At 39.0% G+C, this 15,819-nt stretch overlaps 1 protein-coding gene across 1 annotated transcript; it reads right to left on the bottom strand.

Annotated features, from left to right (window-relative positions):
* Positions 1-13,098: 13,098 nt before the first annotated feature.
* LOC131649001 (uncharacterized) lies at positions 13,099-14,616 on the bottom strand. The gene has a single exon (XM_058918746.1). It carries the CDS (start codon positions 14,614-14,616, stop codon positions 13,099-13,101), a length of 1,518 nt encoding a protein of 505 aa, XP_058774729.1.
* Positions 14,617-15,819: the final 1,203 nt, after the last annotated feature.

The raw sequence follows: 15,819 nt of genomic DNA, 5'->3' as shown, positions 1-15,819 counted from the left end.
CCAAACCTCTTGCAACGGAGCAGTTCTTCAACATTCATAGGGAATTAGGGATATTAGATATCTCTAATTTGAGCTAAATGCGTTTGTTTTCTTATTTTTATTCCTTTACTTTATATATATATTGATTATGCTCAAGCTAACATCTCTCTCAGTATGAAGGTAGTTCATCATCACATCAAGTATCATTCCACATTGACTAGAGGAATATACTTCATTCTACGAAATGATGATGAGATACCTATAATTGAGAAAGTGGTAACATGTTTGTTGTTCACTTCCAAAAATATCATTGATGCTATAATATGCTATCAATTAACATGTTTATAGTGACTTCTTATATGCTTTTCCACCTATCTCATTTACATGTATATGTTGTTCATCATTACTCATAACATATCATGTTTGGACATAAAAATAGTAGAATAAGCATACATCTAACATGTTTGGGCAAACGTTAGTGAGCATTGCATTAGTTCATTTCATTGCATTGCATCTCATTTCTGTCATGTTATTATGTCTTTTATTACTTGAACTTAAGCTTGGTTTGAACCTTTAAATATGTTTGGATATTATGCTCTATTTCTTTACTATTGTGTTATGTAAGACATTGTTTTGTTTAGATTATTTTGTTATTCTCTTCTACTATTCTCCTGGTTTCTTTTGATGTTGTCAAAGGGGGATATGAGTTAAGAGTACGGGGGAGCTTAGTACGGGGGAGCTTACGCATACAAGACCGGGGGAGCTTTCGTCATTTAATCAAATGTTTGCCATCATCAAAAAGGGGGAGTTTGTAAGAACAAGCATACACTCACAAATGAGTTTTTGATTCATGGCAAACATCACAAGCAACCAAATACAAAAGCATAAATGAATGACTCAAGACAATGGAAGATTATGAAGCTCAAATCACTCAGAAAATGGTATTACATCTGTTAGGTCGACCAAGCAAAGCCCTAGGTCGACTCAAAACCAGAGCAAACTCAGCAAAACTGACAAGGTCACTGTTAGGTCGACCTACCCACACTCCCAGGTCGACCTAAACTGAAGGGATTTACACATGTCACTGTTAGGTCGACCTACCCACACTCCTAGGTCGACCTAAACTGAAGAAAAGTCACAAAAATGCATTTCAACTGACTTTAGGTCGACCTAAACCTTCAACAGGTCGACCTAACTGGAAACAACTGACTTTAGGTCGACCTAAACCTTCAGCAGGTCAACCTAACAGATTTTAGGCCAACCTAACAGGTCAACCTAACTGGGACAATTTCAACTCTGCTTCTGTTAGGTCGACCTAAGCACTAAAGTAGGTCAACCTATTTGCTGAAAACTTCCCAAATTATGTGTTTTCTCTGCTCCAACATACCAGCAACTATATATATTGTCCAAGGTTCATTATTGCTTCTCAACACCAAAGACTGAAAGATACACAAAGGCTTCTCATCTTCGTTCTTCGTCATCTCCAACACAATTACACATAATCATTCTTGCGTTGAGGGTTAGTGATCGAGTTCGATAACGTCCATGGAACGGAATTGAAGATTCCTAGTGGGTGAAGATTTGTGGGGTTTTTGGTGAATAAAATCCGAGGGTTTTGTCTGTAACACCCGTATAATTTTAATATTAATTTAATTGGAATATTAAATTAATAATTAGAATTATAAAGATTTTGTGAAAATAATGAATAAATAATGGTTTATGGTATTTGGGCCATATGAGTAAATAGTAAAAGGGGGAGGGTGATTTTATAATCCTTTTACTAAATTATTATTATTTTTCATAAAACAATTGGATTTGGGAAGAAAGGAAGAACGTGAAAGAATAGAGGGTTGAGAACACGAAGAACGAGAAGGAGAACTGTAGAGGGAGAAACCAAGGATCAAGAACAATTGTCTAAGGTAAGGGGAGACTCTCCATTTAATCTCTATTATCGTGCTATAGGTAATAGTATAGATTAGTAGTATTGTTTTGATCAATGGTTTCCATGTTCTGTGTTGTGTTCATCTTTTGGATTGAAATTTTGGACTGATAAATCCCTAATAACTGAGTAGATCTAGAGTATGATGAACGAAATTGATTATTGGATCATATACTGTAGTTTCTGGGTGAATTCGTATGCTGTTATGAGATGAATTTTCTGGTTTTTAGACCCAAATCGCAGACTGTGCAGGTGGATTCGCGAGGAAGACGAATGGGTAAGTTGCAGGTTTCTGTGAACTGCTGCCCATTTGCGTATGATACGCGTACGGTACGCGTATGGGGGGTGTGGTACGCGTATGGTACGCTCCCCATGGTGCATCAGAAGGTGTCCTTCTGCTGGTACGCGTATGATACGCGTATGATGTTGTTTTGTGTGGAAATATGGTTCTGTCCATACGCGTATGATACGCGTATGGTGTGTATGTTTTGTCTGAAGTTGTGCTTCTGCCTGTACGCGTATGATACGCGTATGGGGCGTGTTTTTGTGAAGTTCTGGCCCTGTTGGTACGCGTATGGTACGCGTATGGCCAGCGTGATTGACAGATTTTGCTGTTTTGTGATCTTTGGAAGGTTAATGGCGTGTAACTTTCGAGCTGGTATATCTGTATGATTTATTATTATATGATTATTTGAATGATGCAATCTAATTTATATGTATACGAACATACTTGTTGATGATGATGATGATGATGAATGATGATATATGAGTATAGACGAGGCTACTCATTGTGTGATGATGATGATGGTATGTTGTATATATGTTGCATGCATTCATAGTCATAGTATGAGGGTTGTATCCTAAAGATGAGAGGATGCAGTGAAGGGCAGGATTCCCATTGTGTGGAATCTGTGCTGGCAGGGCCGTATCTGGATGATGATAGATCGGTCGGTGGATGATGTCCACTGGTGATGTTTGGTACCACATGCATAGTGTCAGTTTCATACATGTGCATGATTTGTTTATAACATGATGGTGTATGTTTTAAGATGACGTGTCTGTTTATCTGTGAATGTGTGAATGATGATTTGTCTGAATATGAAACAGTTGGTGAATGATATCACTATGATATGTTATTATTTATGATGCAATAACATTGGTTAACTGTGATGAGACTCACCCTTACTTGTTGTCATTTTCAGATTGAGGATAGCGGCGCGACTTGGTGAGGATTAGCTCATAAGTCGGTTTTTAGTATTGTGTCGGTGTCATGCTCTGGTAGATGTAACACTGGGAACGCGTTGTTTGTTAGAGTTCGATTATAACTCTATTTGTTTTTGTTGTTAAAGTCTGATATACTAATGATGGATGTTGACTTGATGATTTTAATTCCGCTGTGTAGACATGGTTTGTTTATTGAGTTATAATTACAGATGTTTTCAGTGAATGCATGACATGTACCGAACGTGTATTTTTCTTTATTTATGAATTGTGACACCTCTTGCATGTTGACTCTGATTAATATTGATTCTATTGCCGCGGGTTATTAGAGGGGTGTTACAATAGTGGTATCAGAGCATAGTCGGTCGTTGTGACCAGAGTCTTAGTGTCAGTCTTTCCGTGTATGCGACTAATACGAGTTATTTGTCGATACTTTTGTTCTGACTGGGTTGTTTGTGTTAAGCAGGACAATGGCTGGAAGAGGAGGAAGAAACGATGATGCTATCGCTGAGGCTCTGGGCATGATTGCTGGTGTGCTGGGAGGGAATGGCAATGGAGCTGCGATTGGTGCTGACAGACAGCTGAACAGTTTTCAGAGGAACAATCCTCCATTGTTCAAAGGCACGCATGATCCTGAAGGTGCTCAGAAATGGCTTAAGGAGATCGAGAGGATTTTCAGAGTCATTGACTGTGCTGAGGATCTCAAGGTGAGGTATGGCACTCACATGTTATCTGAGGAGGCTGATGACTGGTGGATGTCAACCAGAACTGAGCTGGATGCTGGTGGTACAACAATTACTTGGACTGTATTTAGAAGGGAATTCCTGAGGAGGTATTTTCCTGAAGATGTCAGAGGCAGAAAGGAAGTTGAATTTTTGGCACTGGTTCAAGGCAATATGTCGGTACCAGAGTATGCGGCCAAGTTTGTGGAACTGGCAAGGTACTATGTGCACTATAATGATGATGAAGCCAGTGAGTTCTCGAAATGTGTCAAATTTGAGAATGGTCTTCGTGATGAGATCAAGCAGGGTATCAGGTACCAGAGAATCCGGAGGTTTGTTGATCTGGTAGATTGTAGCAGGATTTTTGAGGAAGATAACATCAAGCTGAGGTCATCTCACTCTCGCGAGTTGGTTGACAGAAAAGGGAAGAGACATATGGATAGAGGTAAGCCATATGGTAGAGGTAAACCTGCTGATTGGAAGAAACCCAGTGGGGGAGATTCCAGTGCTCGTATCAGATGTTACAATTGTGGTGAGATGGGACATCGTAGGAATGAGTGCAAGCTTGATCAGAAGAAGTGTTACAAGTGTGACCAAGTGGGTCATATTGCTGCTGACTGCAAGAAGAGGGTTGTGACTTGTTACAACTGCGGTGAAGAGGGTCACATCAGTCCTAATTGTCCTAAGCCAAAGAAGAACCAATCGGGAGGAAAGGTTTTTGCTTTGACCGGGTCAGAGACTACTCCAGAGGACAGGTTGATTAAAGGTACGTGTTTCATTCATGGCACACCTTTGGTTGCAATTATTGATACTGGAGCAACTCACTCTTTTATTTCTTTGGATTGTGCTATGAGGTTAAATCTTGAGATATCTGACATAAATGGAAGTATGGTTATTGACACTTCTGCATCGGGTTCAGTAACTACTTCGTCTGCATGCTTGAATTGTCCAATTGATATTTTTGGTAGAGAATTCGGGATGGACTTAGTGTGCCTTCCGTTGAAACAACTCGATGTAATCCTGGGAATGAACTGGTTGGAATTCAACCGTGTTCATATCAACTGTTTTGCGAAGACGGTAATTTTTCCTGAAGAGGTTAGTTCAGATGGTCTGGAAATGACAGCTAGACAGGTGAATGAGGCTATCGGAGATGGTGCAACAGTGTTTATGTTGTTTGCATTGATGAATGTGAAGGAGAAAGTGGCGAGTAGCGAATTTCCTGTTGTGTGTGAGTTCCCAGAAGTTTTTCCAGAAGAAGTGAATGAATTGCCACCGGAAAGAGAAGTGGAGTTTTCTATTGATTTGGTTCCGGGAACTAGTCCAGTGTCGATGGCGCCGTATCGTATGTCGCCGTCTGAATTGGCTGAACTGAAGAAGCAGTTAGAGGAATTACTTGAGAAGAAATTTATTCGTCCTAGTGTTTCGCCGTGGGGTGCGCCTGTGTTGTTGGTAAAGAAGAAAGAGGGTTCAATGAGGCTGTGTGTAGATTACAGACAATTGAACAAGGTTACTATCAAGAATCGGTATCCATTGCCGAGGATTGATGATTTGATGGATCAGTTGGTTGGGGCATGTGTATTTAGTAAAATTGATCTGAGGTCTGGGTATCATCAGATTCGTGTGAAAGACGACGATATTCAGAAGACTGCCTTTAGAACGAGGTATGGACATTATGAGTATTCTGTAATGCCGTTTGGAGTTACTAATGCACCTGGTGTTTTTATGGAATATATGAACAGGATTTTTCATCCGTATCTCGATAAGTTTGTGGTGGTATTTATAGATGATATCCTGATATATTCTAAAAGTGAGAAAGAACATGCGGAACATCTCAGAACTGTGTTGGAGCTGTTGAAAGAGAAGCAACTTTTTGCCAAACTGTCGAAGTGTGAATTCTGGTTGGAAGAAGTCAGTTTTCTTGGACATGTGATTTCTAAGAATGGTATTGCTGTTGATCCTACAAAGATAGAAGCTGTGTCTCAGTGGGAAGCTCCGAAGTCAGTGTCAGAGATTCGTAGTTTTCTTGGTCTCGCAGGTTACTACAGAAAATTCATTGAAGGGTTTTCAAAGTTAGCATTGCCGTTAACTAAACTAACCAGGAAGGGACAGGCTTTTATTTGGGATGCAAAGTGTGAGGAAGGATTCCAAGAGCTGAAGAGGAGGTTGACTAGTGCTCCTATCTTGATTTTGCCGAATCCAACAGAATCATTTGTGGTTTATTGTGATGCGTCACTAATGGGTTTAGGTGGTGTATTGATGCAGAATCAACAAGTGGTCGCTTATGCGTCGAGACAACTCAAAGTGCATGAAAGGAATTATCCGACTCATGATTTGGAGTTGGCAGCTGTGGTTTTTGTGTTGAAGTTGTGGCGACACTATTTGTATGGTTCGAGATTTGAGGTGTTCAGTGATCATAAGAGCCTGAAGTATCTCTTTGACCAGAAAGAGTTGAACATGAGGCAGAGAAGGTGGTTAGAATTTCTGAAGGATTATGATTTTGGTTTGAATTACCATCCGGGTAAGGCAAACGTGGTTGCTGACGCCTTGAGTAGGAAGACTTTGCATATGTCTATGCTAATGGTGAAGGAATTGGATTTGATTGAACAATTCAGAGACTTGAGTTTAGTATGTGAAGGTACTTCTACTAGTGTCAAATTGGGTATGCTGAAGCTGACTAGTGGTATCCTTGAAGAAATCAGAGAAGGTCAGAAAGTTGATGTGGAATTGATTGATAAGATGACTTTGGTTAATCAAGGCAAGAGTAGTGAATTCAGAGTCGACGAGAATGGTATACTGAGGTTTGGTGACCGAGTTTGTGTTCCTGATATTATTGAACTCCGAAAGCGTATTTTGGAAGAAGGACACCGTAGCGGATTGAGTATTCATCCTGGTGCTACCAAGATGTACCATGACTTGAAAAAGTTGTTTTGGTGGCCGGGAATGAAGAAGGAAATTGCTGAGTTTGTGTATTCTTGTTTGACTTGCCAGAAGTCAAAGGTCGAGCATCAGAAACCGTCTGGGTTGATGCAACCGATGTTTATTCCTGAGTGGAAGTGGGACAGCATCTCAATGGATTTTGTGTCGGGCTTGCCGAGAACTGTCAGAAATTGTGAAGCTATCTGGGTCGTGGTAGACAGGTTGACGAAGTCTGCTCATTTTATACCGGTGAGAATGGATTATCCGATGGAGAAGCTAGCTCAGTTGTATATTGAGAAGATAGTTAGTCTACATGGTATTCCTTCAAGTATCGTGTCAGATAGAGATCCGAGGTTTACGTCTAAGTTCTGGGAAGGTTTGCAGAAAGCTTTAGGTACTAAGCTGAGACTGAGTTCTGCTTATCATCCGCAGACTGATGGACAGACTGAGAGGACAATTCAGTCGTTAGAGGATTTGTTGCGAGCTTGTGTGTTGGAAAAAGGAGGTGCTTGGGATAGTTATCTGCCTTTGATTGAGTTTACATACAACAACAGTTATCATTTGAGTATCGGTATGGCTCCGTTTGAGGCTTTGTATGGTAGGAGGTGTAGGACGCCGTTGTGTTGGTACGAATCTGGTGAGAGTGCGGTGATTGGTCCAGAAATTGTACAACAGACTACAGAGAAGATTAAGATGATTCAGGAGAAGATGGAGGCTTCTCAGAGTCGTCAGAAGAGTTATCACGACAAAAGGAGGAAAACACTTGAGTTCCAAGAGGGAGATCATGTGTTTATGAGAGTTACTCCTATGACGGGGATTGGTCGAGCATTGAAGTCAAAGAAGTTGACTCCGCGTTTATTGGGCCATTCCAAATTTCTGAAAGAGTGGGAGAAGTGGCTTATCGTATCGCTCTACCGCTGATGCTTGCAAATTTGCATGATGTGTTTCATGTATCTCAGTTGAGGAAATACATTTCGGATCCGTCCCATGTGATCCAAGTAGATGATGTACAGGTGAAAGATAACTTGACGGTTGAGACTTTACCCTTGAGGATAGAGGACCGAAGGCTGAAGCAATTGCGAGGCAAGGAAATAGCTTTGGTCAGAGTAGCTTGGGGAGGACCAGCTGAAGGGAATGTTACCTGGGAGCTAGAGAGTCAGATGAAGGACTCTTACCCAGAACTTTTTACCTGAGGTATGTTTTCGAGGACGAAAACTCTTTTAGTGGGGGAGAGTTGTAACACCCGTATAATTTTAATATTAATTTAATTGGAATATTAAATTAATAATTAGAATTATAAAGATTTTGTGAAAATAATGAATAAATAATGGTTTATGGTATTTGGGCCATATGAGTAAATAGTAAAAGGGGGAGGGTGATTTTATAATCCTTTTACTAAATTATTATTATTTTTCATAAAACAATTGGATTTGGGAAGAAAGGAAGAACGTGAAAGAACAGAGGGTTGAGAACACAAAGAACGAGAAGGAGAACTGTAGAGGGAGAGACCAAGGATCAAGAACAATTGTCTAAGGTAAGGGGAGACTCTCCATTTAATCTCTATTATCGTGCTATAGGTAATAGTATAGATTAGTAGTATTGTTTTGATCAATGGTTTCCATGTTCTGTGTTGTGTTCATCTTTTGGATTGAAATTTTGGACTGATAAATCCCTAATAACTGAGTAGATCTAGAGTATGATGAACGAAGTTGATTATTGGATCATATACTGTAGTTTCTGGGTGAATTCGTATGCTGTTATGAGATGAATTTTCTGGTTTTTAGACCCAAATCGCAGACTGTGCAGGTGGATTCGCGAGGAAGACGAATGGGTAAGTTGCAGGTTTCTGTGAACTGCTGCCCATTTGCGTATGATACGCGTACGGTACGCGTATGGGGGGTGTGGTACGCGTATGGTACGCTCCCCATGATGCATCAGAATGTGTCCTTCTGCTGGTACGCGTATGATGTTGTTTTGTGTAGAAATATGGTTCTGTCCATATGCGTATGATACGCGTATGGTGTGTATGTTTTGTCTGAAGTTGTGCTTCTGCCTGTACGCGTATGATACGCGTATGGGGCGTGTTTTTGTGATGTTCTGGCCCTGTTGGTACGCGTATGGTACGCGTATGGCCAGCGTGATTGACAGATTTTGCTGTTTTGTGATCTTTGGAAGGTTAATGGCGTGTAACTTTCGAGCTGGTATATCTGTATGATTTATTATTATATGATTATTTGAATGATGCAATCTAATTTATATGTATACGAACATACTTGTTGATGATGATGATGATGATGAATGATGATATATGAGTATAGACGAGGCTACTCATTGTGTGATGATGATGATGGTATGTTGTATATATGTTGCATGCATTCATAGTCATAGTATGAGGGTTGTATCCTAAAGATGAGAGGATGCAGTGAAGGGCAGGATTCCCATTGTGTGGAATCTGTGCTGGCAGGGCCGTATCTGGATGATGATAGATCGGTCGGTGGATGATGTCCACTGGTGATGTTTGGTACCACATGCATAGTGTCAGTTTCATACATGTGCATGATTTGTTTATAACATGATGGTGTATGTTTTAAGATGACGTGTCTGTTTATCTGTGAATGTGTGAATGATGATTTGTCTGAATATGAAACAGTTGGTGAATGATATCACTATGATATGTTATTATTTATGATGCAATAACATTGGTTAACTGTGATGAGACTCACCCTTACTTGTTGTCATTTTCAGATTGAGGATAGCGGCGCGACTTGGTGAGGATTAGCTCATAAGTCGGTTTTTAGTATTGTGTCGGTGTCATGCTCTGGTAGATGTAACACTGGGAACGCATTGTTTGTTAGAGTTCGATTATAACTCTATTTGTTTTTGTTGTTAAAGTCTGATATACTAATGATGGATGTTGACTTGATGATTTTAATTCCGCTGTGTAGACATGGTTTGTTTATTGAGTTATAATTACAGATGTTTTCAGTGAATGCATGACATGTACCGAACGTGTATTTTTCTTTATTTATGAATTGTGACACCTCTTGCATGTTGACTCTGATTAATATTGATTCTATTGCCGCGGGTTATTAGAGGGGTGTTACATTGTCCTCCAAGATAGGTGTTTCTTGGGGGTTTTTATCAAGAGGTTTCATCGAGGATCCATCTGAGTGTGAAGATTGAAGAACAAGGGTTCAAGGCAATTCAAGACACTGCAGAAAAGGGATCAAGTGAAGCTCTTGGATCACCTTGATCTGACTCAAGATTAAGGGGGAAGAAGATTCAAAGGATCGACATAATTGGTTTATGGTTTATCGCTTTGTTATCTTCTTTGTATAAACTGCTTTCAACATTAATGAAAGATTTCCCAATTTCAGTTTGGAATTGGGGGCAGACGTAGTCGTAGCGAGGACGATCGACGAACTGCCTAAACAAATATCGTGTTCTTGTCGCTTTTACCTTTTCATTTAAGTTCTGTTCATATTTGGTTATAATAGCAAATTGATCAACGATTCGAGTGTTAAGATTGTGAATTAAGAACTTATATAAACATCACAATCCATCACACATTGAATCACCATCAATTTGATCATTATCACCAAGTGTTTGTGTTTTTGCTTCTTTCCCTATTACTGCATTGCAAATGTCGTTCATCATATAAGAAGTTAATTGATTTTCAATAGAGCGACGTATTGATTCTATAGTGTATTCTCTTATCGTTTATCTCAAGCTGGTTAGTGGTTTTAACACATATACAATCGTTTCAATAGTGGTTCGGAATAGACGCGAGTCGATTCAGAATCACTTCCGCTTAAAGTTCAATTAATTCCGCAAAACTGTGTAAGATCTATTCACCCCCCTCTAGATCCTAAGGCCAGCGTCTAACAGTATCAATTGGTTGTTCTGCATACCTCCTTCTATCTTTGATCAATTGATCCCACCAAACTAAGGCATACTCCTTGAACTCAATAGAAGCAACCTGCACTTTTTCAAGATTAGAATAATTGTGACAATTAAAAATTTGTTCAATTTTAGTCTCCCATTCTAGATATGCCTCTGGGTCACTCTTCCCAACAAAAGATGGAACTTTAATTTTTATGCCCCTCAAATTATCTCCCCCTTGTCTCCTTCTACGCCTTCTTTCATCCTCATCACCACTACCATCATTAGAATTTTGGGGCCTCCTTTCCAACTCATCAATTCTTTGTTGAAATTGTTCACCTTGTTCTCTTAACAACCTTTCAAAATTGTCACGCATGGCTGCGATTTGAATAGTTAAAGCCGCTGTTCTAGGTGAAGGTGGACTAGACATAATTCGGAAATATTTGTGAAATTAGGAACAAGTGTTTAAAAATGGACCTCACCATTCTACTCACGTGTTTACACTCAATCACTCGTGTTTCACTCAATTTTTTGTTTGGCTTTTTTTTAATATAAAAATACTCTGCCTTTTACCACTCAATTTGCTCTTTTAGTTCTTTAGAGAAACCAAAATGAATCAGCACAAAGAAATCAATTTCAGATGATAATCAACATACAAAAAGCATTAAAAATAACAGCAAACAAAAAAAAAAAGACTCTAAAACAAAGGAAACAAGAAGATTTTTAAGAGTGTGGCAAGAAAAAAAAAAGATATTTTTTTTTAATCACAATCTCTAACAATCAGATCCTTTTTTTTTCAAAATTTTATTGATTTTTTTTTTCGATTTTTTTTTTTTTGATTTTTTTATAATGATAAATGGATAATAATGAAGAACAAGAATATAGACAATTTACCACGTTTTGGCCCTTTTTTTTTGGAATATGCTCTGATTACCACTTGATATGCACTAACTTTGTTAACTTTTGGAATACTAATTCTTGTGACTCAAAGGAAGTAATCTGCCTTAAAAGTGAAAGAATGGCAGAATTTGATACATACATATAAAATAAACGAGAGATAAGAAATGGAATTAAGTAGAAGGGGCGCCACACTCTTTCTTATCCAAGATAGAATGATAAGCCTATGGATGAGGATCACCACAAGAAAAGGATTTATTGATAAGATTAGTTTTGGTCCAATCCAGAACCTAAGAGCAAATACTCTCACTTACACAATGTGTAAACTTGATAAAATTCATTGATACCAAAAAGAAGATACATGCCTCCTTTATATAGGAATGGCTTAAGATGATGAAATAAATAAAAATTAACTCCTAAGAAAACAAAAGGATTTCAGCCACTAATTATCATGATAATGGGTTCATTTATTACAAAGAAAGTGCAAAATAAAGACGAGATAATGGGGTTCTTGAAAGGGCAGAATAATGGCAAGTCTTTATTTACCACTTCTCTTGCAATTTTCGTCCATTATAGTGTGGTTATTGGTATTTCCTTTATTTTTATTTATTTATGCATTATTGGGCCTTTTATCACATGCTTGGATGATAAGAATAAACTTGGGCTCTTTTTCTTCAATTTCACCCATGCATTCTATTGACTTGATCATGAAGTGAACTAAAGCATCATTGACTCTTCTTACACGTGCCCTTGTTATAGGACCTCCTAAGCTTTGCATTGTATCATTTATGTCTTGGATTACGTTCTCATCACAATTGTATCATTTAATTATTATTCTATATAGATTGAGTAAAAATCCTCTCCATTTCTCAAAAGAAATTGAAGTGTCAATTACTATGAGAGGATCCTTGCTCACTTCCAATATATTTTTTTTTTGTAAAAGGCAAAAACTATATTAAAAGCAACACAGTATAAGAAATGCTGTGAAGAACTAATATAAAGTTACATACAGACTCATATCACTTAAGAAAACCACCAAAAATTCTATTCCACCAGAACTAACAGATAGAACTCCCCTAAAACTGAAGAAACAAAACAGGACACAGACCAAAAGGCACCCAACTTAATTTTAAACTTTTCTATACCTTAACACCAATGCCCACTAATATTTGACCTGTTCTGCTAAAACAACAGCAGCTGCACCGCAGACCAAAATGTCGGAAAAAAAACCGGATCGAATTGGTACAACATTGGCATCCCCCACCCTGCAATTCCTTACTCTGCTACAAATTGGAAATCGCCTTTCCTGTCTTCGAAAAAATGACCCCACAACCGAAGATAACACAACAAATTCACTACCTGCATGACATATCGACAGTAACGATACCACTTCTCTTGCTAGCCATCGCTGAACCTGCAGACTGACATCAATAACAGAAAAGTCCACCAATAATAAACTGATCAACTTCCACCAATCTGATACTTGAGATACGAAGGTCTTCGGCATTGACTGCTGAGAAACTGCGATAACGCCTTCGACCATCATCCTATCCCGTGTCCCAAGCAGGCCTTAGGATTCAAACACCACAGAGAAAATTCATCGTTGATCAGTTTGGATTTTATCTTGAGCCATCTCCAAGCGTAAACCTTAGTTTCTTCGGTCACGCGGGCAATCTGAATTTCTTCATTTCGGAATATTTTATTATTCCTAGCCTTCCAAATGCCCCAAATGCAAGCACACCACAGCACGCGAAGCTTCAAAGTTGACAAATTTCCTTCACCTAACAGATTTTCAAACTGTAACAAATGCTGCCACGCCTCGCTATGTAGAGCTGCATCTACACCTATCCATCTGCAAATATGACTCCAAACACCTGCGAAACAGTGACACTCAAAAAAAAGGTGAGAAACATTCTCCTCTCTTCCACACTCCCCTGCACATCTCTCCTGCCCCTGCAACAATACGCCCCTCCTAACTAGATTATCTTTCGTTGCGATTTTATTCTGAACTAATCTCCAGGCCAAACAAGATACTTTTGTGGGGATCGCTTTATTCCATAATTTCGACCACGCAATTCTTACATCTGAACCTGGTTCAGGCATAAGAGTATTGTAAGCCTCCTTCACAGAATAATCCCTTGACTCCTCTATACTATCTAAATTCAAGTCACAAATATCTTTCCACCATCTTGAGCTACCGTTGTTCCCCGACCTCAAAGCCTCTACATTTGACCCATATCTATTCTCCAAAGCCGAGAACCAGATTCCTTTTTTTCCTGCTCTTATTTTCCATTTCCATTTTCCCAATAAAGCTGTATTAAACAAACCTAGATTTCTAATTCCCAAACCCCCTGCTTCGATCGGCCTACAAACTTTCTCCCAGCTGACCCAATTTATCTTTCTCTCAATCTCGCTCCCCCCCCATAAAAATTGTTTAAATATAGACTCTAGTTTGAAAATAATACCTGGCGGGATCTTGAAAAAGGAGAGGAAGTACACCGGAATCGCGAATAAGACTGATTTTAGAATTACAATACGACCTCCAATGGACAGGTGCTTATTCTTCCAACTTGACAATCTTGTTTTCACCGTATTGATCACTTGAGACCAAGTATCCAATCGCTTAGAATTTTCACCTATCGGTAAACCGAGGTATGAAAGAGGAAGAGAACTTATACCACAGTTTAGGATATTTGCAGCCTCCATGATCCAATGTTGTGAAACATTGATTCCAACAAGAGAACTCTTGAGATAATTAACTTTCAGTCCGGACATAGATTCGAACAAAAGGATTAATCCCTTGATGGTCCAAATATTTGACCATAATTTCTCACAAATAATCAATGTATCATCCGCGTATTGTAAGTGAGAGAACCTTTCATCTCCTTCATCAAATTTATAACCTTTGAATTTCCCCATTCCTATCGCTTTTTTCAACATCATAGAAAAAGCTTCTGCAACAATTAAAAAGAGAAACGGCGATAATGGATCACCTTGTCTAAGCCCCCGTCCCATCTTAAACTCCTTGGTTGGGCTGCCGTTTACTAATACTGAAATCATCGATGAGCTTAATCACTAGAAAATCCAATCACGCCATTTTTTAGGGAAGCCCATTTTCTCCATCACATGGACTAGAAATTTCCAATCCACACAGTCATACGCTTTTTCGAAGTCCACCTTGAACATAACCACTTCTTTCTTCTTCTTCCTTGCCTCATCAACGATTTCATTTGCCACAAGAATCCCGTCTAAAATATGCCTCCCAGAGATAAACGCTGTTTGCGTTTCTGAAACAATTGTGTTAATCACCCCTTTCAGCCTATTTGCCAAGATCTTGGATAACACCTTATAGATGCATCCGACAAGAGATATTGGCCTATAGTCAGAAATCTTTGAAGTGTATTTTCTCTTCGGAATAAGAACCATAAACGAACAATTTGCCCCTCTAACCATCCTTCCATTTTCATGAAATTCTGCCATTGTCCTCATAAAGTCGCCTTTGATTAAATCCCAAAATTCCTTTATAAACCCGAAATTGACTCCGTCTGGACCTGGACTTTTAGAGCTTTCGCAATCCCATACTGCACGACGAACTTCTTCTTCCGAGAACTCCCTGATTAAACCTACAGCATCACTTTCCTCCAAATTTTTAAACTCTATGTTTTCTGGCCTGATACTCCCTTCACTGCCTACAAAATAATTTTCAAAGTGATCCTGAATTGCTGTTTTTATCGCCTCTACTTCTTTCACCACTCTACCTCCCACTTCTAGATATTGTATTTCGTTCTCTTTCCTTCTCTTATTAACACATCCGTGAAAATATTTCGAGTTTGCGTCTCCTTCTTTCAGCCACCTATTCCTTGATCTTTGACAAAGAATGCTACAGTTAAGGCTTGATAATTTGTGCAATTCTGCCGACGCTTCCCGTTTTCGATTCTCCTCTAACAGTGATAGTGTCTCTGTTTCATTTTTAATCTCCAGCTTATTAATTTCTTCCTTTACCTCTTTGATTTTCCCAGCTAGGTTCTGAGTATGCAATTTGTGCCACTCTTTTAGCTTCTTCTTCATCATCTTGAGTTTCTCCTTTAAGACGTACATACCCCACCCTTCTACCTTTAAACTCAGCCATTGATCACTGACAAACTTGTGATACCCTTCCATGTTCTTCCAGCAATCTAACATACGAAACGGTTTTGGACCCCAATTTCGTACCTCATCGCACAACATAATTGGACAATGATCGGACAATCCCTTTTCTAATGC

Source organism: Vicia villosa, linkage group LG2, assembly GCF_029867415.1.
Source record: "Vicia villosa cultivar HV-30 ecotype Madison, WI linkage group LG2, Vvil1.0, whole genome shotgun sequence".
Classification (NCBI taxonomy): domain Eukaryota; kingdom Viridiplantae; phylum Streptophyta; class Magnoliopsida; order Fabales; family Fabaceae; genus Vicia; species Vicia villosa.
The sequence above is the reverse complement of the archived record's forward strand: the minus strand, read 5'-3'. Positions and strand labels throughout refer to the sequence as shown.

Coding starts and splice junctions, on each gene's coding strand:
- LOC131649001 (XM_058918746.1), bottom strand. CDS start 14,616: ATGATTTCAGTATTAGTAAACGGCAGCCCAACCAAGGAGTTTAAGATG.